A 25,888-nucleotide genomic window follows, 5' to 3' on the forward strand; every position below is an offset into this window, starting at 1 on the left:
TGGCCCCTGTCACCCCAGGGATGTGCTCTCATCCTCCTTAGGGATTGCCCCCGCATCCCCAAAACTGCCCCTCAGGGACTGAACCTCACCTCCTCAAGGGTCACCGCCTTTGTCCTGCAAACTGCCCCTCAGGGATAGTCCCCATCCTTTTCAGGGATCAGCCCCTCACTCTCTTTAAGGGGCCATCCCCTCATCCCCCAAACTGTCCCTAGGGATCGCCACCAAAATTGCCCTTCTCACTCCTCACATTGGTTCCTCAGGGTCTCATCCCCTCTTGCCCCAAAACTGCCCCTCAGGGATCGCTCCCTCATCTCCAGAAGTGTTCCTCAGGGATGGACCCTCATCCTCCTCAAGGATCGCCCCCTCAGAAAGCACCCCCTTAGGGATCACCCCCCACATCGCCCTCCATCCTCCCACTCCGTGCCGGCCCCGCCCGCCGCCCCACGCCCTCTCCCCGCCCCGCCGCCGCCTCCGCCGCTCCCCCCGTGCCCGGCCGGTGGCGGGGCCCGCCCCCTGCGCCCCTGCTGCCCGGCGCGCTGCATCCGCGCCGCCATCGACGCCACCGCCATCGACGCCACCGCCGACATCTCCGCCGCCCTCGCCCCCGTCCCCGTCCCGCCCGCCGCCGTGTCCCGCCCGCCGCTGCTGGTGCTGGTGCTGCTGCAGCGCCGCCCCGCCGCGCCCGCCCCCGCCGCCCCGCCGCACCAGATGGCGGGCGGAGGGAGCGGCGGCCCCGGCGGCCTCTCCTCCTCCTGCCCGCAGCCGCCGCCGCCCCCGCCGGGCAACGGGGCCGCGGCCGCCGCCTGCACCAACGGCGCGCCCGCCTCGCCGCCCGGCCTCACCTACAACCAGAGCGGCGCCGCCAACCCGCCGGCGGCCAGCGGAGGCGGGGGGGGCCCGGCGGCGGCGGGGGCGGGGGGGGCGGCCGGCGGGGCGGGCGGTCCCGGCGGGGCGCTGCAGCGGGAGCCGGTGTACAACTGGCAGGCGACGAAGCCGACGGTGCAGGAGCGGTTCGCGTTCCTTTTCAACAACGAGGTGCTCAGCGACGTGCACTTCCTGGTGGGGAAGGGCCGCGGCTCCCAGCGCATCCCGGCGCACAGGTGGGGCGGGGGGCGCGGGTTTCCCACGCGTGGGGAACCGGGAGTGCGGGAGGGGTGAGGGGGACCCAGCCCCATGGCCCTGCGGGGTGGCCGCGGGTCCCGGGCCTCGGGAGGGTCGTGGGGGCTGGCCCGATGGCCCTGGGGGCGTCCCCTCACGCCCCCCACGCTGATAAAGGGAATCGCCCGTTTATTTGACAAAACTGCCCCTCAGGCATCGCTCCTCCTTCCAAATCACTCATCCCCCAAATTGCCCTTCGAGGATTGCTCGTCTTGCTCCCCACGTTATCCCCTGAGAGAATTGCTCGCATATTCCCTCGGGTAATTGCCTTCTTATCCCCCTCGCTTCCCATCAGAAATTGCTCTCCTCACCCCTCTACGTTGCTCCTCAGGGAATCGCTCCTTTATCCCCCAAAACTGCTTCTCGGTGATTGCTCCCTTTGCTCCTTCATGTTTCTCCTCAGGGAATTGCCCCGTATCCCCCAAAACTGCCCCTTGGGATTGCTCCTCAGGGATGGCCCCTCATCTTCTTCAGGGATGTTCCCTTTACTCTTCATCCGGGCTGGCCCCTCATCCCCAAAACTGCCCCTCAGAGATGGCCCTGGGAGCGCTGTGGGCTCTCCTGCAGCCTCGGCTGGTGATGTGCCATCGAGTGGGGTGCTGCACCTCCCCTGTGAAGAGAGAAAAGGGGATCACATAACTGCACCCCATATTTTACCCCCTGCTCAGGGACATGTCCTGAGCACGGGACCCCCACTGTGGTCAGTCAGTGTCACCTCAGAGCTCTCCCAGCCCTTGGGTCAGTGTCACTCCTCTCCTCACGGTCACCAGCCTGGCGTGGGTTTGAGGTGAGAGTGGGTTTGGGTGAGAGTGGTTTTACCAGAGGGATGGCATGAATGGGGCAGGCACAGCATGGAAAACCCCAAATTCCTGGATCTCACTTGGAAATAACCCTTGGTTTGGTGGGAAGCAGACGAGAGGAGGAATAGTCTTCCAGGTTGCCTGATCCCTCTGTCAGGGATCACCAAAATCAGTGAGAGCATTTGGGATGGAAATGAAAAAAGAATGATTTGAGATCCCAGATTTTGGGTACAACATTTTAATTTTAAAATTACCTTTATTGAATCTTCTCTGAAGCCCTGTGATTTGGGGGTTGATCCACTACCATAAAGAGCTGGAACAGCTGTGTTGAGAATGATACCTGGGCCTGAATAACCCGTGGAGGTTAATGCTTGAGGCTGAGCTGCCATTTAAGAATTTGCAGCTCAGTGGAGCTGGGAATCGCCTCCACCTGGATGATGAAGATCTGATGTGGCTGATTGACATTCAGCTGGTTCCTTGGGGGAGCTCCAGTAAATCCGTGTGTACCACCCTCTTTCTCCTACCCCAGGAAGGGCTTCCCAAGGAAGAGCTCAGAGATGGGACCACCTTGAATTGGTGAGGGAGGTTCCTTGGTGTACCTGGCAGTGGCGCTTGGCAAAGGGAGCCTTGCTCCAAACAGTTTCAAACTATTGCTTTTTCTCCTAAGTGCTCATGTTCCTGGAAGTTTCCCCTTCAGACTTCACCCTTTTCTCTCACTTTTAGAACAAACTACACTTGTTCTAGGCTGGTTTGACTGTTTAGGGTGTCAGCTCTGCTCTCTTATAATTTGAAGCTTAATTAGTATTTGGGTAAGCTTGCTCCTGTCCTGAGAACTAGGCTTGCTGGGTGGGACAGGTGATGTTCAGCCCAGAAATAAATGGAAAATAAATGAAGCTTTAGGAAAAAAAAAATCCACAAAAACAACCAAAAATTGTCCCCAAAATGAGATGCTGCTTAATTGCTCTGGAATTCATCTGATGCTCTAGCTGGTAAAGATAGAATGGAGTGTGTCATGGTGTGACATCCCACCTAAGGATTCTAGAGATTTTAGTAAAACTTGCCTGTGTGATGTTACAGTTGGGATATCCTGGTGATTCATGAAGTACTGTGGTTATTTCAGAAATAAGAGAGCCTAAAATAAAACCACCCAGACCCCTTCTGTGCTCAGTTCTCCCACAGCAGCTCAACAGCAGAAGATACTTTGTGTTGGAATTGAGTTGCAGAGCAACCATGGGCTCAGTTAGAGAGGTGCTGTTTTGCTTCAGCAATCAGGGCAGGTGTTGATACTTTGTCAGATGTCTGAAATCATAGACTGATGGAGTTACTAAGGTTGGAAAATAACTTTTAGATCATCAAATCAAATTATCAGCCCAGCACCACTGCATTCACCACGAAACCATGTCCCCAAGTACCACATCCACAGATTTTTTGAACACTTCCAGGGATGGTAACTCCACCACCACTCTGGGCAGCCCATCCCAATGCTTTACAACTTTTTCTGCAAAGAAATTTTCCCCAATATCCAACCTAAACCTCCCCTGGCACAATGGTGCACAGCTTCCAGGTAATTATTTCTGAAGTGTGGTTTGTGTAAATTTTCAGACCAGGCCAGGTACCAAACATGGCTGCAGGAGAAGCAACTCCTAAATAGGGTTCTTGGACAGCTCCTTGTGGTGCCTTGAGGAGTGGTCTGCAGGATCTTGCCTGCCATCCTCAATATGACTTCATGATGTGCTGGGAATGGCTTTGGCAGCAGACTGGGAAGCACAAATAATCCAAGAGATGCAGTCTTGTGGGAGCTGGAAGTGATGGTGCAGGTGATTCCTGGTCAGGCTTCTCCTGAATGGAGCTGAGGGAATGTGGAGGGTTTGTAGGTTGAGGTAACAAAGTGGTGTGTGCCCAGTGAGCACAAGTGATGTCCACAGGTGCTGGTGCCAGGAAGAGGTTTCTGACACAGCTGTAGGTTCAGGTGTGTTTCTGAGTTCGCCTGGCAAATTCAGTTAGCAGCCTTAATGTGAAAGGAGGGGAGATTTAGATTAGATATCAAGAAGGAACTGTTCCCTGCGAGGGTGGGCAGGCCCTGGCACAGGGTGCCCAGAGCAGCTGTGGCTGCCCCTGGATCCCTGGCAGTGCCCAAGGCCAGGCTGGAGGGGGCTTGGAGCAGCCTGGGATGGTGGAAGGTGTCCCTGCCATGGCAGGGGTGGCACTGGATGGGCTTTAAGGTCACTTCCCACCCAGACCAGTCTGGGATTCTGTGGTTCAGCAGTTTGTATCAAGGCACAGAGACAGACAAAAGAAACCTCACAGAGCAACTAAGAGCAAACATTCATTTTGTGTGTGAGAGCCCAGTTTGTAGATAAAAGGTGTAAATGGTTTTGATTGGAGGGTCACCTGTCCAACTGTCTGCGGCCCTGAGAAGATCAGGTGTTTCCCACATGGAGGAGGCTCCAGACCCCATGGAAGTTCCTTGCCCACCCTGAAGCAGGCCCTGTCTCTGAGCCTTCAGCTTGTCCCTCTTGCTGCTGAATCAGCCATGAAGAAGATGGGATGGCCTTAATTTTTTTTGGTGTCAAGGTTGGGCTGAGCAGCTGCCTCGAAGCTTCACAGCTTCATGGCCAAGGTCAGCACATTGATTAGACCCAGCAGTAAGAGGGAAGGGTTTTTTGTCTTTTTCCACATCTGCTCCATGGAGCACAATATCAATGGGATTAGAAATGTCTAAAGTTCATCAGCCAGGAGCTGCATGGGTGTCATAATTAAACTTGTTAATTGGCCAGAAAACAGGGCCTGAGAAGTGAGCAGGGCAAGCATGTGGGGATGCAACCTTGTGTGTGCTCCAGCCTGGGAGATCTTACAGCTTGGGGACAGCCTGAGTAAGATTTTGGCTGTTTTTCACAGGAGTCTCTTTGGAGCCCATCCTGTCTTTTCTTGGACACGTATTCACTCAGTTCCTGCAGCATCGTGTGCCGAGGTGTCCATGGCTCCTGCTCCTGTGCAGGGCTGCTCCTGCCTCCTGCTCCTTTCACCCAGGCTCTGCATCCTCTGCAGCCAGCACACCAGCAGCAGCTTCTCATCACCTACGGTGTCACCAAGCTCCAGCATGTCACGTGTTGCTCTGTTCCTGTGCCAGCTCTTCTGGAATAGATATTTTAAGGTTTCTCCGCAGTGGTGCGGATGGAGGAGGGAGCTGTGCAGCAGCAGTGGGGTAGCTGTGGGTTTTGAGTGGTTTATTGGTGTTACTGTAGTGCCTGGAAAGGGAGCAGCACTGGTGGGTGGTGCAGATGAAACCAGGTGACAAGTGGAGGTGCCAAGGTGAACATGAAGCACTGAAAGTTGTGTTAGGAAGCAAAATAGCAGAAGGAAAGATATTTTCTTGCAGGCCTTTGACAGCCTGTAGAGTCAGCTTTGGATCCTTTTAAAGACAAATCAAATTATCCTCAAGGAAGTTCCCATGACTCTTATTGCTGACAGTCAGTTTACTTTGGCTCTTCCTGGTGCAAAGGGAATGAGAAGAAATCAGGTGTTGCTTTCTTAATTCTTTAGTTTTGTTTCTGCATATTTCTCTGCCTGCTTTCAGTAGTCCACTCTGTTTTGGCCACAAAAGTATTTAAAAATAACTCTGTGTTGGATTTTCCCATCTGAAACAAACCCCATCTCTTCCTCCTGCAGACCTGCATGGCTGGGGGAAGCTGGTGGATTGTGTAGGAGGAATGGTGTGCATCCCTGCTTTTCCTGGAGTGTCTTTAGAGCAGCTTTAAATGCATTCTAGCAAGAGTAAGAAAACACTGGAAACAGAAACAGGGATTTTCTTACATTAATTATGTTCTCTTAATGTTTTAAGAAAAATTAAAATGTGGAGTCCTGTGTTTCTCTGGCACCTCCCAGGATCCTATTAGGGCTCAGCAGTTTACAAAATCCAACTGATTTGTCCCCGACTGAAATGGAAGCAAACATTTGAGAGTTTTTTTAAATGAATGCCCTTTTCAAGTAGCTTCTGAAAGCTCCTGCTCATTGAGGCCCTATACTGTGCTGGCTGTGAGAATGAAAATTTGAGAGTGCAATTAATATATGTTAATTTTTAGTATTAGACAAAGCCAGCAATTGTTTTGCCACCATCGCTGCTTTTGGAGGAACAAGGATTTTTGTTTCATCTGGCAGCTCTGGTATTGTGAGGAAGGTTTTTATTTGTTCTTGACTTTTTTCTTGAGAATGGTTTGACAGAAATATGCATGTGTATATTTTTTTGTAACCACTGTGGTTTGTCCTGAGCTCCCTGGGCCCATCAGGAACAATAAGCCGTCTCGTCAGCCAAACTCTGTCATAGCAAATGAGCCTGGCACATCCATGGAGCTTCACTCCATTGTATCCCTGGGAAGCTTCCTCTGGATGGGAGGGGAGTGAAAAGTGAGAAAATGAAAACATTGTTTAAATGGAAATTTCCTGCTTTTTAAAAGGTCATTTCCTATTAAATCTGACTGAAATTCCCCCTTAGTGCTGGACTTTTCTTGGGCTGGAGTTTTCTGCCCCATGCCTGCTGTCTTGTATGGATTTCTGCCTGCAGTTTTTGCTGCTTCTGTGGAAGTGTGCATCAAACCACTGCAGCAAGGAATAGTCCAGCTTTTTCCTTTTTATAGTTGGTAAAGAAGTGGTTGTAGTCATTGGCAGCCAGGGCTGCTCTGCTTCCCCACACTGCTGAGCTGTGGCCTTCAGTTTAACTTCAGGGAGCTGCATGGTGGCAGACACAGGAATCCTTCATGGCAAAAGCTCATCTCTGCAGTTTTGAACAGGAAAGTTCTCACAATGGCTTTCTAAGTCCTGAGGCAGGCACAGCAGCTTAAATATACACAGGCTCCTCAGCAGCCCTGGCCTGGGCCTCCTCCTAAAACAGGAGATGTTGGAATTATCTTGTTTGCATGGGAGTGCTGGGACATAAATTTTTGGTCTCAAACCTGTTTTGTGCAAGTTCCTGCTTCCAGTCTCTTTAGGGCAAACAATGACCTTCTCTGTGCCAGTAATTACCACGTAAGCTCCCAGCAGTGCTGAAGGGTTTGTGTGCACCTCACTGTGCTGCTTTGCTCTGGGGGAGGTTTGTTCCTCGCTCTGGGCTGAGCCCAGAGCAGATTATCCATCCGTGGACGGATGCAGCAGCATGCCTGGGGAGGGCAGCTCCCATGCCAGGGCTTGGGATCTGCAGCTCCTGGGGCTGTTGCTGGGGCAGTTTTGTGTTTTGGGAGCTTGCTCTGCTGTCACCGAAGATGTGTGCCTGGGCCTATGGAAGAGGATGGGTAATGTGCAGTGACAAGTTTTCCATAAGTGTTTCCAGTAGGTGACTGTGGGGAATTGCAGCAAAACTTGGTCTCTGTTTACTGGAAGAACTCGAACTCCCTAATTTGCTGTTTCTTTGCTTCTCAGCCTTGGGATGATACATAGGCTCCTATGGGGACTTTGCAAAGCAGCAGTGTGTATTCTATTCCATAATTCCCAAATTCTGGCCTTTGGGGAGCCATTATTGTGCTGTATGCCAGGGCTCAGAAGGAAGTTCCTTGCAGCTTTGGTGCTTTGCAGTTAAGAAGCAGCAAGCCTGACCCTCCTTGCTCTTGCAAAACACTTGTGCTTTAACTCCACAAACGATTTGCTTTCCCTGAGGGTGACTTTGGGGATTAGCAACCAGCCTGTTTTTTTTTTTTTTTTGAATATAATATGATTTAACATAAGGTTTTATTTGCATGTTTGTTTTTTCCACCTTAGGTTCGTGCTGGCCGTGGGCAGCGCTGTCTTTGATGCAATGTTTAATGGTGGGATGGCCACAACCTCCACAGAGATTGAGCTGCCTGACGTGGAGCCTGCTGCCTTCCTAGCTCTGCTCAAGTAAGCTGCTTCTAAAGCCCAGGATAACTGGGATACACAGATTTGGTGTAGAAAAAAAACTTATAAAAGTATATGTATGTATTATGGGCCATTGTATTATAGCCTCTTATTCATTAATTGGATTGGTTTCATCCAATTGCTCTTTGAGAGAAGAGGGGAAAAGTGATCTTTTGAAAGGTCTGTAAGTTAAAAATACTTGGAGCTTGTTTAGGTCACAAGCGAGTTGTAACAGGTAAGCAGGGGTGTGTAATAAATGTCAGCCATTCCATGTGGTATCACCCTTTGTGTGGGTTTTATTCTTCTTTTGGAGAGCTGGGTTTGAATTTACATTTCCAGTGTGTGTTGCAAGTCTGTGTGCTGGAGAAGGAGGAGGAAGGGGCTGTAACGTCCTATTCACCAATTCCTTTAAGCTTGGCTGGTGCTGTACAACATCCAGCAGCAATCCTGAATGGATGATGGAAAGTCATTGTCCTGTTTCTATAGGATTTCTGTAACCTACTTCCAGGGGTTTCCAGTCCTGTGCTCTTGACATGTTCCCCACTCGCTTCCTACAGGGAGCAGTCACTATATATAGCTCTGGCACACTTTTTGCTTTACCTTCAGAAAGTGCTTTGGTTTTGCCTGTGCTATCTTGGAATATTTTAAAATTGATCTGGGCTAGAATGAAGGGCCAGAAATGATTGGGAGCCCTGAGCCCCTTCCCCTTTGGCTCTCTTTAAAGCAGACACCAGCATGTGGGGAATCCCTCTAATTGGTGTGTGCCTGTCAGCCATGTGGATCTCTCTGGAGTGCAGAGCTTGTAACTATTGTTAAGTCTTAGTGAGGCCCAAATATCCAGTGAATTAGAGGCAAAAATCCTGTTGTTTCCCTGCCAGTGCTGCGATTTCAGCACTTGATTAAACAGAGGGATTTCAGAAGAGACCCATCATCTCAAAAGACAAAGTGATGACTTTAGGTGGATTTCAGCAAAAATATTTCTATTTTTTATGGGAGAAATCATTGGTGGATTACCTCAGTGACTCTGAGCTTGCAGTTATGCTGCAGTAGCTGTGCCCGTGGTCCAATGACATCTTGGGTGCTTAAATCTAGAACTGAACTTTTAAATTGCTTTTAAAATGCTCAGAGCTTAAATGTGCCAGAGGAAGTTTGGGTGCTGCTTCCAGGAGAAAGCTGACCAAGTATGGGCTTTGAGTTCGTGGAGTAAAACCAATCCCTCTAAACACTGATCTGGAATGGCAGCTGATCCTTACATATGTCTCTGGACTTGATCCAAGCCATGATCTAATGCTGTAGGATCAGGGGCTTATCCAGGGACAAAGTGCCCACCCTGAATGTTCTGCAGAAGGTCCCATCTGGATGCTGGATTTTGATGGAGTTTGTGGGCTAGTGACCTTTAATAGGTCTGCTGTAATTGTGTAAGAGATTATTTTTCATTATTATTTTCATGTTAACCCGAAGATGAGAACACTGATTACAGTATAAATGTTCTTTTAAATTGTACTGGGCTTTTTCACAGTTTGAGCCTCTCTTGTTGTCTTCGTGCACACTGGACTGTGGTAAACAGAAATACTGACACAGTCACTGAAGTAAACAAATAATTTGTTTTAGAGCCACTGTGTTCTTTTAATCTTGGAATAGAAATGATTGCTCAGTGCAAATGGGGCTGGGAAGGGATGTGTGCAAAATACATTGATGAACCTGTGGCATGATAATGCTATTGACAAATGCCCTGGAGCAGCACAAAAGCCTGCTTTCAGCAGTGAGAGTGCTTCCCTGCCTGTGGATCATACTGTTGATGCTTTCCTGAATGGCATCATGGTCTTCTCTAGCTGGAGGAGCAGGAGTTCCTCTGCTGCAGATGGGAATGCTGCCTGGCATCCCCCTGGAAGAGCCCTGCTGCTGCATGAAGCTGCCAGGAGTAGCAGCCACACAACCTGCTGCTGTGTCCCCTTCAGAGAAACACAGAGCAAGAAATTGCTGGATTTTCCAAAACATCCCCTGGAATAGGAATGTCCAGTACAGTTAACACAATATTACATCTCTGTGCTTTGTGCCTTTGAGATCCTGACTGGCAGATGCTCCACTGGTTGAAGGAGATGCAGTAAAAAAAATGCTGCATGGACTCTTCAGCCTGGAGAAGAGAAGGCTCCAGGGAGAGCTCAGAGCCCCTTGCAGGGCCTAAAGGGGCTCCAGGAGAGCTGGAGAGGGACTGGGGACAAGGCCTGGAGGGACAGGACACAGGGAATGGCTCCCACTGCCAGAGGGCAGGGCTGGATGGGATATTGGGAAGGAATTGTTGGCTGGGAGGGTGGGCAGGCCCTGGCACAGGGTGCCCAGAGCAGCTGTGGCTGCCCCTGGATCCCTGGCAGTGTCCAAGGCCAGGTTGGACAGGTTTGGAGTAACCTGTGGAAGGTGCCCCTGCCCATGGTAGGGGCTGGAACAAGACAGTCTTTAAGGTCCCTTCCAAGCCAAACCATTCTGGGGTTCTGTGATAAAGCCTAACACCAGTGCATCACTGGTTTTACTGATCTCAGCCTCTCAGTTCCTGCTGTCTCTGGTCAGTGAGCTCAGGTATGAGGGGGTTCAGTCAGGTTTCCTTTGTTTTTCAGGTCATGAATGTGCTTCCTTGTTTTGGCCCAACAGTGAAGGCTGGTGCTTTGCTGAAGCATGGCAGTCCTTGTTTTTCACTGCAATTAACTCTTGCTTTATGCTGAAGTTATATTGTGAGCTGCACTTAAACTTCTGTGTCATGAAATTAAACAGTTCAATCTATAAAGTGAAGAGATGAGAAAGGGGAGTGTGGGTAGAGCACCTCGTGTGCAGTGGATGGATATGTCTGAGTGCTTCTCAGCACTTCTGAATTAGTAGTGTAAAAGGAAGTTTCTCTGCTAAGGGATGAAGGCAAGGTTGAATCTTTGTCCTTGTTTATTCTAATTGAAAAGACAAAAATAGGAATTTTAAGGGGTGCACTTGGCCAGAGACTGTTTTACCCTGGTATAAGTGACAGGCCAAGAGCTCACTGGTGGTAGTATGCAAGGCAGTTTGAGCTGTTAAAAGTTATACTGTAAAATGTCTTACAAAAAAACCCCAAGAGCTTGGTAAACCAGAGTCAGTGGAAAGGATGTGAAAACCCTTCTATCTCCAGCAGAGGAAATGGACCAGGATGACAGGCAAAGGCACAAACATGTTTTCTATGAATTGCAGGGGTTTTACCCTTAACAGGGTAATACTAATTCACCATAACAATGTTTGTTTGCATGTTTTCAGATTTCTTTACTCAGACGAAGTTCAGATTGGACCAGAGACTGTTATGACAACACTTTACACGGCTAAGAAATATGCAGTTCCAGCCCTTGAAGCTCATTGTGTGGAGTTTCTTAAAAAAAACCTCCGAGCAGACAACGCTTTCATGCTGTTAACTCAGGTGAGTTTGTGATCATCTGCCTTCAGCATAGTCCAGCACAGTCAGAAAATGGGAGTTTTCTGGGTGTTGCAGAGTTGATCATCCAAAGTGGAGCAGTTCTGGGTCGTTTTGAATTCTTCCTCACAGGAGTCCAGCACTGCTGAGCATGTTCTTACAAAGAACAGTAAAATACAGCAAACATTGCTGCTGTTTCAGATCTTTCTGTTTCACTGTGGCAGGTGGTTCCTTCCAGAGTTTGAGCTGGGGATGGAGTTAACAGGGTGGAAAGATTTCATCTGCCAAGAAGAAAAGTGGAATGAGAGGATTTCCGTGTGTTACAGAATCAGGACTGGTAATGCTGAGCTTTCTCTCAGTGCTGTGTCTCGCTGCTCAGCCGTTCCTTGAAGGACTTTTGTGCAATACATTCCCTGTAGTGGGGGTGAAAGAAAACCTTTTCATGAGTGCTTTGGTTTATTTTCCTGGGAAAGGAACAAGGTGCTTTCTTCCTCAGCCTGTTCCAGCCCAGCCTCCTGCACTGAAGGCTCACAGACCCAGAGTGTCAGAGCAGCTGTTCCTTGGCCCTGGGTCTGATCCAGTCTCTGAGGGTTGGGCTCCTCCACCTTCCATTTGACTCTTGAAGCAGAAAAGTAGGGGACAATGTTTACAAAGTTTGGAAAAGATCAGACTTTGCAACCAGATTGATTAAATGAGCATCACTATCATCCCTGTTTCCCAGCCCTGTTGTCTCTCTCTGGTCCCTCCACTCTCTCTTGGACAGCTGATGCCCTATTGGTGACACCCACAGTGCTGTCACCTGTGTGGTGCAGTCTGGCACTGACAGGGACACACTGTTCTGGGAGCTGTAGAAATAAGAAACACACAGCCTTTGTGTGTGAGATTCTTTAGGGAATGGGCAGACTGGAGTGGCTCTGGAGGGGTACTTCTCATCAGCCAGTCAGGAAAGCTGCTGTGTTGTCTGATGTTAAATAGACCTTGCAGAGGAGCTTCCCAGCTGCACTGGGTTGTGAACCAGCACACTAAGGTGGTCTGGCTCTGAGGGATTGCCTGTCTTGCCCAGCATTCCTGTCTGCTGGACTTTTCCCCCTTGTCAGGAGTACAGGTGTCTCTCAGGCTGTGGCTGTAGGTACCATGTGGCTGGCAGTGGCTACACCAGCAGTTGTGCAGATATTGAAGCAGTGCTGGCCTGAAGCAGCCACTGCAGAGCTCTTTGCTCAGGATTAGGCTGGGATTTTTTTTTTGAGTTTAAATATTTGGATCAGTTCTCAAAGTAGTTCCATGTCACATTGCTGTTGTAGACACTTGTCACTGCTTGGGTTCAGCTACTGCTGCAACACTCCATGGCTGTCTTTACACATCCCCTTTAACCTGGCCCTCTTCCACGTGCATGAACAGATGAGGCAGCCCCTGAGATGGGGGGGATCCACACTGCACTTCCCAGAAGCAGATTCAGGACTTGAAGGCTCTTGAGTGGGAAATGGCAGCCAAATGTGTGCTCCCATCTGATGTATGGTGGGACAATTGCAGCTCCTTGGCTGCAGCTCTCCTGTTCTTTGGGTTCAGCAGCTGCAATCTGAAAGATCAGAAGCTGTTAGCCAGAGCTGGGAACAGATCATTCCTGTAGACTGAAATTTTGGGGAGGCATCTTAAGCTAGCCACTGCCTCATGATGGGTTAGAGGTTTTGGCTTTTGGTGGTATTCCTTATGCAGAGATTTTTTTGTGGCTTCCTGTGTCTCTGCACCTAAGTTTGTAGCTTTGGCAAGGTAATATTTAGGTTTATGGTGGATGACTTCCTTAGAGGTCATAAAGGCTCTTTGGCAAAGGAGGAAGGTATCCTTGTGTTTCAGGTCCCAAACCCAAAATACTGCCTGGCACTCCATCACTGGCACTGGGGCAGGTGAAATGCCAGATGGGGAAAGGCTTTCCTGATTCCTTTTGTTTGTGGCTTGTCCATTCTGATTAATTATCAGTGGTGATTCCCATCTAGTTTTATGTTCACCGTTGCTCTGTATCAAGTCTGAGATGTTTGAGGCTTGAGAATCATGCCTGATATTGATTATTGGCTGCACCTCACTGAAAGGATCTCTTCTCACAACCCTCTTGTTTCTGGTCCTGCAGTGTGAAAACCTACCTGTTTTCTGCTTTCACTGCATCAAACCAACAACCTCTTCAGTAAATTACAGACCTGAGATAAATCTTGTACAAGGCATTGCCCAGTAGCCTTAAGATCATGGACCTGTGATCCCAGGCAGAGCCCCAAACCTCCTTTTTTGTGTGTCTGCTGAATCTGCTGGTCCAGCAGCTGTGTCACTGTCTGTCTCAAGCAACTGCTGATCAGTAGCAGAAATATCAGAGGCAAACAGCTTTCCTAATTGATTGTGCCTCGTAGCGAACCGTGATCCTGTCTCATGCCAGACGTAGATCCAAGTGTCACTTTGATCAGCAAGGAAATAAAGCTTGCCTGGAGCTGCTGTGGGGGAGAGCTCTGCTCGGCATCAAAGTCCTCACGTGTCCAAAGAGCCACTACAGTAGTAAAGTCTGAGTCAGTCACAGCTCTTGATGCCAAGAGTGTAAAGGCACTGGCAGCACTCCAGCCCCTGGAGCAGGTGACAACGGCTGAAGTTTCTCTGAGCCCTGAGAAATTGTTGTTTCAGCTTCCTGCACTTGAGATCTCAGCACAAAGGTTGGCCTTGCTGAGCTCTGCATGCCACAAGCAGCGGTGAAGCAGAAGATGCTTGAAGGTGCCTCCTGAGTGATGGAATTCCCAGCCCAAAACACAAGTTTAAAACCTTACCTGTGGCAGTGAGTTCAAGTCTGGTGTATTCTTGTTAGGTGTGATGTTAAGGCAGTTCCTTCCTAAACAGCAAAACCAAAGTGCTGAAGTAAGAGGTCATTTAGTGTTTTTTATGTGTTCCACCCATTTCTGCTTGTACTGGGTGTACGGCTGGTAACACCTGGCAGTCCAGGGTGATCTGAAATGGCAGCAGAATTGTTACAAGGCTTCACTTAATTTGGGCAGAGAAATTCTGAGCAGCTCTGGAGGCTGTGTACAGGCTTTGCTTGGAATAGTAACCTATTTTGGGACAAATTCTTTGAGGTAACTGGATTAGAATAGCTGTTTCTGTGCAAAACATGGAAATGCACTAAGCAGGCTGTGTACCCTGTAGGGTACCCCAGGACACACAGGCACTGCTGCTACAGCTTTTTCTTGCTAATACACAAGATCAGTGTGGCTGCTCTTACAGAATAAGCTGCCTCTGCATTATTCCTAGAGCAAGCAGGCCTGGAGTCACTGGGAAAAGCTTTCTTGTAAATAGAAAAATGATGTAAAAATTGCCTGTGCTCAGCTGACAGGGTCAGTGTGGTGCTGGAAAGCACGATTGGTGCCTGCACCAGGCCATGTTAAAACAAAGACGTGCCTGAAGACATGCACAGCTGAACCAGGGCTGCTGCCAAACACAGAATTTTCTAGTGTTTGCCTTGTCATGCTTAACTGCTTGTGAAAGGCCCAGTGGATTCCTGGTGCAGTCAGGCATGGTATTGCTAATGAAGATGGGCTGTGGCAGGGGAAGGGGGATTCTTAGTGTAAACTTTAAAATGTATTTTCTGTTAATGATGCTCTTTCCTGCCTAGGCCCGGCTGTTTGATGAGCCCCAGCTGGCCAGCCTGTGCCTGGAGAACATAGACAAGAACACCTCAGATGCCATCAATGCAGAGGGGTTTACAGACATTGACCTGGGTAAGCTCTTTTCCACCCCTCCCTCTCACTCTCCCTGCTTTCATAACCAGCTTGTCTCCAAAGTTGTTACAGGTTAATAATGCTTGGCACTTGTGGCTTGGCTGTTCTGGAGCAATCAGTTGAATAGTCTCTGGCACAAAGTGGCTGGAGACAGGGAATTTGCCAGAGAGTTTGCTGCCTTGCCTGCAGAAATACCCTGGAATCTGCTTACTTTGGTGCAACTTGAGTTTTCTGGGCATGACACAAAGCCTGCTTCCTGTGTTGATGTTGGCAGGTTTTGGGTGGGTGTAAACTTGTCTTTTTTTGTAGAGTTGGCTTTGTTCCCCAAGTCTTTGTGAGGTTTTGGAGTTAAAAAGGTGTTGTGTTTTTGGAAGCAAGGACTGGCTATTTTAAGTACCGTCTGCAGTTTCCAAACTTGCTGGGCACAGTTAATGAACATTAAAATTCAGGCTTTAACCTTCTTCTAATGAGATGGGCTGTGGAGGTAAGGCACGGGTCACCTTCTGGCTTTCAGGCTGTTTGTTTCATCCAAATTTGACGTCAAGCAAGTTGCAATCCATCCTCCTGCACTTGCATTAACATGCCAGTTAAATGGGCTCTGTTTGCTGCTCCAGTGAGTTCCTTGCTGATGGAATATGCAGATAAATCTTCCTCAGAGGCTGCAGGCAGCACTTTTGGGAGATGCTGTTGGTTCAGCTGCTTCCTCTTTTACCTTGGCTGTGCGTGGGGTGCTCCTGACGAGGTGAAAGGGGCTGATTTGGGGTTAGAGGCTGAAGCTGTGCCTGTTGTCGTGCCCTGCAGACACCCTGGTGGCAGTGCTGGAGAGGGACACCCTGGGGATCCGGGAGGTTCGCCTGTTCAATGCCGTGGTGCGCTGGTCGGAGGCCGAGTGTCAGCGGCAGCAGCTCCAGGTGATTCCAGAGAACAAGCGCAAGGTTCTGGGCAAAGCTCTCTCCCTTATCCGCTTCCCACTGATGACTATTGAGGAGTTTGCAGCAGGTAACTCAACAAAGGTGTTTCTGGCAATCCTGGTCTTTGCTTTTCCTCAGCTACAGGGAGTCAAGTCACATGAAAGAGGATTTTCTCTGTGTCTTCTGTTGTGTTTCAAATATGAGATTTTCCCCGTATTACTCCCCATTTCCCCATTCTGCCCCTAAAAGGGGTTTACAGGAAGGCTGGAAAGAGACATTTCATAAGGGCCTGGAGTGACAGCACAAGGGGGAATGGCCTTCTGAAGGAAGGCAGAGTTAGACTGAATATCAGAAGGAGATTCTGTAGTATAAGGGTGTAAGGGCCTGGCTCAAGTTGCCCAGAGCAGCTGTGGCTGCCCCATCCACGGAGGTGTCCATGGCCAGGCTGGATGGGGCTTGGAGTACTCTGGGATAATAGGTGTCCCTGCCTATGGCAAGGGGTGGAACTTAATGAGCTTTAAGGTCCCTTCCAACACTCTTTCTGTGATTCTACGATTACAAAATCTCCTGTCTAAATGCCATTTTCATCTGTGCCCATTCACTCGGTTTAAAGCCTGTGGTGCTCCCCTGGGAGGAGCAGGGTGATCACAGCTGTGCTGGCTCTCACAGCATCCTTGGGTGGTTACTGTCTCATTCAGCTGACAGCAAAGATCCATACTGGGGTTCACCTGCTCCCCTTTCCAGCCATCCTGAGAATTTGAAATAGACAAAGCTAATGGAGTTGCAAATAATTGGTGTTGATCATAGCCTGTTCCCAAAGAGAAATGGGGATATTTCTCCCCATCCTCTGCCTGTGGTGGTGTTGGCCCTGCCTTGCCGGTGCTGTTCAGAGCAGAGCCCCGTATCCAAAAGACTTTGAAAATGTTCTTTGAGCTGCAGGCTTGGTGTTGTTTAGTCTGTGTCTCAAAGCATTTTTCAAGTTTACATTAAGATCTTGATCCACAGAGATGTCTAACTCATTTCACAGCTTGGACTATAGATTGCCTTGTTTTGTTTTCTTTGTTTGTTGTCTTTCACTTCATCCTCTGGTGATTCCCGGGGGATTGGAAGCTGGCAATCGGCTTAAATAGTTTTCATGCTAAAAAGACACAGTGGAGCCATTTTCCAGACTGCAGCTTGTTCCAGGCTGCAGTGCTGTGTACACAGAAGCAAACAGGGGCACTGACCCCCTTCCCTTGCAGGTCACTTCTCAGGGCAGTGCTGGCGTCAGCTGATCAGTCCTTCATGTCCCTGTTCCCACATGAGGAGGGTGGCAGTAAGGAGAAAATCTGTGCTTCAAACTTGGTCCCCACTCTGCTTGGCCTGTCACAGCTGTGATGTGGCCTTAGGGATGTGGATTTCTTCAGAAGGAGCTTGCTCAGTGAAGCAGAGATCTTTGCATTTTTCTGCAAATCCCATTTCTTTCAAGCCTTCCTTATGACCTTGTGTTATTCTCTCAGTGGAAGGAAAGTGTTAATTTTGGTATGTTTGGGTTGAAGGCTTTGAGCTGGGAGTGCCAGTGCCCCTTCCCATGTTGTCTGTCACAAACTGCCTGTCCCACTTGGACCTTTATGCTTTAAGAGGAATTCTTAAGTTTTCTCCATCCACTTTAACCTAAAAGTTGAATAAAACCCCCAAACCTGGGGGACTGCAATGATCAGCTGTTCTTTAAACAAGGAATTAACTTGGAATTTCTTCAGCTTTGTCCTTTTTCTGGGTTTCTGAGTGACTTTGATTTCTGTGGTGATCAGAGCAGAGACAGGAGAGGGAAACGTTTTCTCCTCCACATCCCTCTCTCCCAAAAGCCAAAAGAAGAGAGAATTTTATAGCAGTGGTTTCACCAGTTTATTGTATAATCTGGTATCAAACGTGGGGCTTTGCATGAAGATGTTTTAACTGGCAAATGTGTCCCTCCCTTCCCTTAGAGCAGGTAATTTGAAACATTGCAGAAATGAGTTGCAGTAACAGGGGATAAGTTCAGACACGATCAGTGAGGCCAATTTTTTGCTGAACAAAATATCCAACAGCTCATTTACTTTTGAGGAGTCAACTTCCTTGAATTCTTGAGTCTCTCCCCATTGCATCATTGGACCAGGTTATGTCTGGGTAACATCATGCAGAATTTAATCAGCTACAAGTAGTTTTGGACCTACAAGTAGGTGGGCATTTGCGCCCCACTTTAAAGAGCATTTAACTGCTGTTGTACTCAGTGGTCTTGTTTCTGTTCAAAGCTTTGTGCAAATGGGTGTAGAGAGGCTTTTGAGTGTTAGGCTGACAGACTAATTTTTATCCAGTTTCATTTTTGAAAGTATTCAAAGTAGTTTGCAAAGACTGAGTTGAGCATCACTGAGTTGGTTGCCCAGAGCAGCTGTGGCTGCCCCTGGATCCCTGGCAGTGTCCAAGGCCAGGCTGGACGGGGCTTGGAGCAGCCTGGGATGGTGGAAGGTGTCCCTGCCATGGCAGGGGTGGAACTGGATGAGCTTTAAGGTCCCTCCCAACGCAGACTACTCTGTGATTTTGTGATCACTCTGGAAAAAACTCTTGTTACTGGAGAAAAGATGAGAACGTGCTCCAGCTCTTGCTAAAATAATTAGCATTTTCCCCAAGGTTTTACAAGAAAGGTATTAAAATTCAAAATGTGGATTAAATGCCTGAAGGAATGAGCTGAACCACCTTTGTCTTGAGTTGAAAATACTCTTCAACTTTTTGAGTTGATGGTAACTGTGTAAGAGTCCCTCTCCCTCCTCCTTGTGTTCCTCTGTTATGTCTGAACCACTGGTGGGGAATGTATGGAAATCCCTGTTTCTTACCAATCTTATCATTTCCAGAAGGACTGGGACAAGGTTCAGCTGCATTCTTTTGGGTTTTTTTTGGTAGCCCAGTGTATTTTGGCTCCATAGAGCTGGGCAGTTAATCACAGTTCCATGTTCTGAGAAGGCTCTGCAGCCCATGACTACACTGTGGGTAAAGGGCAGCACCTTTGTCTGTGATTTGATATCCTGATGAACCTCTGGGATCCCATCTGGGATGGGGGTTTAGCCTGTTCCCAGCTGCAAGTCAGGCTTGTTTCCCCATGAAAATTCCAGAGGGATTCCTTCTGCTTAAGCAGTTCTGGGGCCCACAAGATCAGGAGGATCCAAAGCTGTTGGAGAGTGTCCAGAGGAGGGACACGGAGCTGGGGAAGGCTCTGAGGAGCAGCTGAGGGCACTTGGCTCGTTCAGCTGGAGCAGAGGAGACTGAGGGGAGGCTCCTCGGGGGCTGCAGCTCCTCCCGAGGGGAGGCGGAGGGGCAGGGGCTGAGCTCTGCTCTGGGACAGGGACAGGAGCCCAGGAAGGGCTGGAGCTGTGCCAGGGCTTGGGATGGATCTCAGGGCAAGGTTCTTCCCCCCGAGGCTGCTGGCACTGCCCAGGCTCCCCAGGGAATGGGCCCGGCCCCAAGGCTGCCAGAGCTCCAGGAGCGTTTGGACAGCGCTCTCAGGGATGCTCAGGGTGGGCTTGTTGGGGGGTCTGGGCAGGGCAGGGGTTGGATCAGTGATTCCTGTGGGTTCCTCCTGACACAGAATATTCCAGGACTCTGTGGTTCCCTAAGGCTGACAGCATTGCTGTGTTCCTCCCCTCTGCAGGGCCTGCCCAGTCGGGGATCCTGACGGACCGGGAGGTGGTGAGCCTGTTCCTGCACTTCACGGTGAACCCGAAGCCGCGGGTGGAGTTCATCGACCGGCCCCGGTGCTGCCTGCGGGGCAAGGAGTGCAGCATCAGCCGCTTCCAGCAGGTGGAGAGCCGCTGGGGGTACAGTGGGACGAGTGACAGGATCAGGTCAGCTCTCGCGCCCATTCCCACCCCTGGACTCGCGTTCCTGAGCTTTCCACTGCTTTAGCTCTAAACACGCGAGGTTCTGTGCTAGACCCCGACTTCCACTGTGCCAACCCCAAAGGGGGGGTGTTCTGCTGGGCAGAACCATCCCCTGATGCACTGACCTGCATGTTGCTGCCACTTTGCATCTGTGTTGGCCAAGGTTTCCAGGAAATGTGATTCCCAGCACAGGCCCCTGGAAAGGGAGGGAAATAACCCCCCCAAAGGCTTTCTGCAGCTTAGGGGCACATAAATAAGTTGTCACCGGTTGTCCCCCTGCCGTGCTTCGTGGGGGACCAGTGCTCCATCAGGTTGTTCCCTGCTCCAGGTGTCAGTGTGACTTGTTGAAGCCCCTTAACCTCTCCTGTTGTAGAGAGGGCTTGGGATAAAGTTCTGCTGACACCCAGTTTGTTCAGACCTGAGCTTGTGGAGAGCCAGCAGAGCCCAGTTATGGTGACAGAGACTGGCAGGTGTGGCTGGAAAATAGTGCTTTGCAAGGCTTGTGTGGCCAGGGAATGAGCAAGACAGGAGGAAATCAGTAGGCCTTGGTTCTATCTTGATTGATGTTTATCTTGGGTGGGAGGGGACTTGCAGCAATGAAGCTACTCACAGTTTTTAAGATGGTTCTGTTGCACTGGAGCTGTTGGTGAGATCCTGTGGTCCATTCACCCCTGGCAGTGGGAACGGCTGTCAGTTCCAAACATTTCTTGCTCCCACCTCCAACACTCACACACCTTTTAGGGCTTGTGTTTGACTTCAGGTTCAGCCTCTGCAGCATCAGGGTCAGTTCCAACACTGAATATTCCATGCTGGCTGCAGAGCAGAGGCTTCCAGCCTGCCCCGGGTGGTTGTTCTGGAAACACAACAGGGCTAAAAGTTGGTGGATGGATGAAGAAATGCAGTTGGCAGCATGGCAGGCACTGAGGCTTCTGCTGCCTGAGAAGGTGGAGCTGTAGTGGGGTAAATACCCTTCCCCTTCTTCCTTGGGCAGCAGGGATTCCTGCACGCAGGAGTGACTGAATCCTAATGTCTGCTCTTGGTGAATTTGGAATGTAGCAAATACCCAGCAGCACATGAACACTTCCTCAGGGCTCAGCAGTGAGATACCCGGTGGTGTTTGCTGGACAGAGCACTGTGGGCACCATTCCACACTCCCAGGCTGCCCTGCCAGGGCCTGGTGGGTGTTTGGGCATGCTGATGTTTTGCCACAACTTGGAAACACTGCCTGGGCCTGGACCCTGAAATTTGGTGATGGGATTGTGCAGCTTTGTGTTTCACACAAGCCCACTGGGCCAGTCAGAGGTGTGAGTGTGCAGCTGATGGTTCCTGTGCAAGGTTTCACCTCTTAGTAAGGGCTGCACTTAAATCTGTGTAGGTTTGATTAAATCATAGATGTAAAATCAGCACAAGTAGAGATACCTGTGTATCACCTTTGTACTGGAGCAGTACAGGAGTGGCAAGTTTGGACTGACTTTCCTGCTCTGTTCCTGCAGGTTCTCAGTAAACAAAAGGATATTTGTAGTTGGGTTTGGATTATACGGATCCATACACGGGCCAACGGATTACCAAGTAAATATACAGGTAATTCTCTCTGCTACCTTAAAAATCCTGGCTGTTTTACGGGTTGACAAACAAATTTTAGTGAATTTGTAACAAAACCTGAGGTTCAGAGGGACTGTGTGTGTCCCTGGGCAGGGGTGCTGGCAGATGTAGCAAGGGCCAGATGGGACACTGGGGATCAGAAGGATTATTGCTCTTGATTTTATTGCACACGTCACTGCAGCATCTCCACAGGTCTGCACCCAGCTTTGGGGTAGTTTGGGAAGCAGCTGTTCATGATTTCCCACCCTGAGCAGGCTGGGGGAGACTCAGCTGTCTCAAGTCCATCAGGGTCTCGTCCAAAGTCAGGTGGATCCCGTGGATGCTGTGTGCCTGTTGTGGGTGCAGCTGTGCCACCCCAGTGTGGGTCACTGTCCCCAGGAGAGTTACTCCAGCACACAGGGCAGGTGTGATGAGCACAGGCTGTCAGCATTTCTTCCTTGATTGTCAGGGCTCCTCCTGCTGCCCTGAGCTCTTGGGGGAGAAGGGTCTAAGCACAGTGTGGGCTTGCAGGGCTCTGACAGCCTGGGGGTGAGGAGGGGGTGGCCTGGGCTGTCTGGGACCTGAGCCCACAGCTCTGTGGTGAGCACAGAGGGGCCCAGAGCAGCTGTGGCTGCCCCACCCCTAGAAGTTCAAGTCCAGGATGCGGCTTGGAGCAACCTGGAATTGTGTGTGGAATCCCTGTCCCTGGAAGGGGTGGTTGGAATGGATGATCCTTAAGGTCCCTTCCAACCCAAATGTGGGATTCTGTGGTTCTGTGGCCATAGCACTGATGAGGGACACAAGTAATGGACAGTGCAGTCATCACAGGGCTGGTCAACCTGGGAGTGCCTGGGGCTCAGCCCAGCTCAGGGACGCTGCCATGGGCAGGGCAGGCAGTGTCCAGCCCTGCAGATGAAAGGTGAAACCTGTGTTGCAGATCATCCACACGGACAGCAACACAGTCCTGGGGCAGAACGACACCGGCTTCAGCTGTGACGGATCATCCAACACCTTCCGGGTCATGTTCAAGGAGCCCGTTGAGATTTTACCCAACGTCAACTACACAGCCTGTGCTACTCTAAAGGTACCACATGGGGTGGGGTGAGGTGCAGGCAGGTGAGGGCATCTCCTTTAGGTCTTCAGTGCAACCTGGGCTTTGCTCTGTGTCCTTCTAGGCCAGTGGTGCAATCTCCAAGGTCTCTGTGTGACCTGCTGCTGCCATGAGCTCGTTCACCATCAGCATTCAGAGCTGGTTTTTGACTTGTCTCACAGCACTGAACAGGGTTGTTTCACTGAGGAGGGCATGGGGTGATTTTTTTGGTGTGTACAGCTGAGCTGTCAGTCCTGCAGGTGTGTAATCTAGAGCCTGCTGCAGCAGCCTCAAAAAGTTCATGTTTAGCTGTTGGGACTTGGGTAAATTAATGGTAAGTTCTGATAGAGATGAGATTGAGCTCAGAATAGCCAAGGTACAAATCCAGGAGGAAAAGGGAGGAACTGAGATCTCCACAGCTCCAAACCCACCAGAGAGCCTGGGCAGCAGCAGGGTCCTGACCTGTTCTTGTCTTCCGTGACCCCTGCAGGGTCCAGATTCCCACTATGGAACCAAAGGACTGCGCAAAGTGATCCATGAATCACCAACAACGGGAGCCAAAACCTGCTTTACGTTCTGTTACGCGGCTGGGAACAACAATGGCACCTCCGTGGAGGATGGACAAATCCCAGAGATCATCTTCTACACATAGTGCCACTGCCAAGCCCGCCCTGGACTCGACTCTTCCCCATCACCTCCCAAACTAAATCTCTGGCTGAGTTTGACCACACCAATTGGAGCCACACTAGCCAAAGGTCTCAGTGAAACCATTTCAGAGCTCGTGTCCTGCCTTGTGCTAGTGCTGCTGCTGCTCTCAGGTGCCAGGCGAGCTGGTGTCCCAGTGCAGGCCAGCTGGTGTCCCAGTACCATTCGTAGGTTGTCTGTGGCTTGTTGTTTTTCACCTCCTGATTAACCCTATCTAACAACGTGTGTTTTTTGGACTGTAATGAATGTAGATGCTTTTCCACCGGTCAGAAGTGAGGCAACGAGTGGCTCTGGTTGTGGTTTCACTTGCCATGAGGAGATGGTCCTGCAGACAGACTCGGTCAGGGTTGGGTGGCCCCTGCCAGGCCAGACTGCAGGGCTTGGCCAGTCCGTGCCCAGCACCTTCCCTCCCTCCCTCCCAGCAGCCTCAGCACACAGAGCCGCCTTCAAAAGTCATGGAAAGTGGCCTTTTCCCTGAGGCTTTGCTGTTCCAGCACTACACAGGCTTGGAGACCTCAAATCCGAGCTCGTCCGGAGGGACCGCGGCGTTTCCTGCTGTTCTCACGGATCTGTGACAATCCTCACCTCGGGCAGTTGGTGGCAGCGAGGTGACCTCCCTGCAGAGCGGTGAGGGGCAGCAGCCCGGCCCTCCTGCATTCTGAGTCCCCGTGGTGCTGCTTCCAAATCCCTGGCACGTCCCAGGCGCAGGGGGGTGCTCAGCTCACCCCTGAGCAGCCCCAGCTCTGTTGTTCCTGGTCATTACTGGTCATCAACCTTTGCACAGTACGAGGGTTTCTCAGTTGAAGTGCAAGGGCACCTGCCTCACCTCTTCCCAGGCATTCCCAGTTTCCGTGCGCATTTCCCTCTGTTCCTGTGCATTGCTGATGGAAGCAGGAAGAGAGGCTGGATGTGCACCTGCCTGTTACCTATAATGCAGCAGATGGACAAGAATTTACCAAACGGTTCAGGAAAACGTGGAATGTTCTCCGTGCTGGTGTGTGTTTGCACACTGCCTGTTGGCCAGGCACAGGAGGGAGATCACAAACATCACCTGTTGAGCTGTGGAGCTCGGTGACCTTGAAGATACCCCTTGTACCCGTTCAGGGCCAGCTGCTTTTCCCCATGGCTGTCACAGAGACGGTGGCTGGTCCTGGGCTGCCTGACCCGCCCCACCCTCACTGCCCACGAGTGAAGACCACGAGACTCTTCCTCCCCTCCTCTGCAGAGGAAGCTGGAATTAAGCTCAGCCTGGCAGAAAGATCGGAGCCGCCGGAGTCTGCGTGGGACTGGCTGGAGTGGTGCTGCCTCAAGGCCCCTTCTCCAACTTCTGGTCCAGCACATGGAGCCTTTGCCACTCTGGGCAGCTGCTGCCACTGGATTTCACTGCTGGAAGTCAAAACCTGGCTGTCCTTGGCTAGAACATGACTGCTTCTTCTCCTCCTGCTGCTCCAGCTGGGATCCTGGGGCTGTGCTGGCTGGAGTCTCCTCCTCAACCGTGCAGCAGCAGCCTGGGAGTGCCCTGCACCTACTCAGCAGAAGCTGTTAGAGATGGCCAGGGTGTGCTCCATGCTTCAGGGAGATGGTGTGAGCTGTGTGTTGTCAGCCTGCTTCCAGGTGGGATGGTTTTAAAACGGCCAGTACTAAAAAAATAGAAAAAACCCCAACCCTGGGTCCATGGACCTGGAGACCGAAGCTGACTCTGTGCAATGCAAACAGTGAGATGGATTCACAGCCCAGGCTCTGTGTCTGTTGGGATGTCTGTGACTGTGCCCACTCTTGGCACCACCCCTCTTCCAAAGGCGGTGGGAACGTCATTGCTGGACCCACCTTCCCCGGGGGGGTCTGATCTGGGTTCTGCACCTCGGGGTGTCGGGTACAGGTGGAAATAGCGGAATAATTGGAATTTGAGAGAAGCAGAGCTGTGCACTTGGCTCTGGGAAGAGCAGGGCTCGGGCTGGCCCTGCCTAGCTGCAGTGGGAGCCTCCCACTGGCTGTTCCCTGGAAGTTCTGTTCTCATTATTATTTTGTTACGTGAATTCTCTTCCCAAATCCCACCTTCCTGCTCCCCCTGCGTGGGGCAGATCTGGCAGATTGTCCTGTCACAGAGGGAGAGGAGTCAAACTCTGAACTACACCTGAGCAACTTCTGTTCTTACGGCTTTTCTGCAGTTTGATGCAATTCTGGCTTTTGTAGATAGATGAATGTAATTCCTTGTTGGACATGCCTGTTCCCAGAAGTATGAGCCATTCTGTTGTACCACGTCACCTTCCGAGCAGAGCGGGCCCGGCCCGGCTCCTGTGCTATTTGATGAATGTATCCGATGCTCTCGTCCCGTGTTCACACTCTGCTTTTTGGCCAGCTTTGTGATTTGTAAATAGGAAAACAATAAAGACATGGAGGTTGTCTTTATGAAGTTTCTTTGTGATTAGAGGAAAATGATGGGATGGTGGAAGGGAAATCTGGGCCAAGCCGGCTCCTGGCCCATCTCCCCCAGCCGAGGGTGTGGGGTCCTCAGCTTCCCATCCAGGGACGGGGATGAGCCAGATCTTCAGGAATCCTGAAGCCCAGCAATCACTGCTGGGGAGTTCAGACCCTCAGGGTATGAGGTGGTGGTAATGAGGGCAGCATACTCTGGTCTGGGTGATGTCACTGATATCTTGAACTGGAGGTTTTTGACAAATGCACCAAAAGCTGCCTCAGCCTTTGCTGGGGCCACTCCAGATG

The 25,888-nt window shown here is 50.6% G+C and overlaps 1 protein-coding gene across 3 annotated transcripts; it reads left to right on the top strand.

Annotated features, from left to right (window-relative positions):
• The first annotated feature begins 969 nt into the window (after positions 1 to 969).
• Positions 970 to 25,573, top strand: BTBD2 (BTB domain containing 2). 3 transcript variants are annotated; one of them, XM_005531334.3, is made up of 9 exons: positions 970 to 1,100; positions 7,707 to 7,826; positions 11,094 to 11,250; positions 14,882 to 14,987; positions 15,789 to 15,986; positions 19,560 to 19,752; positions 21,282 to 21,369; positions 22,307 to 22,453; positions 22,950 to 25,573. In XM_005531334.3, exons 2-9 carry the CDS (start codon positions 7,744 to 7,746, stop codon positions 23,109 to 23,111), a joined length of 1,134 nt encoding a protein of 377 aa, XP_005531391.1. In that variant the 5' UTR covers positions 970 to 1,100; positions 7,707 to 7,743; the 3' UTR covers positions 23,112 to 25,573. The 3 variants fall into 3 exon arrangements, with proteins under 3 accessions (XP_005531391.1, XP_087923850.1, XP_087923851.1); XM_088067724.1 differs by lacking the exon at positions 970 to 1,100 and adding an exon at positions 1,400 to 1,418; XM_088067725.1 differs by lacking the exon at positions 970 to 1,100 and adding an exon at positions 7,260 to 7,280.
• The last annotated feature ends 315 nt before the right edge of the window (positions 25,574 to 25,888 follow it).

This window comes from Pseudopodoces humilis, chromosome 28 (assembly GCF_049639895.1).
Source record: "Pseudopodoces humilis isolate 2021_Gansu_Grassland_sample_001 chromosome 28, ASM4963989v1, whole genome shotgun sequence".
Lineage (NCBI taxonomy): Eukaryota > Metazoa > Chordata > Aves > Passeriformes > Paridae > Pseudopodoces > Pseudopodoces humilis.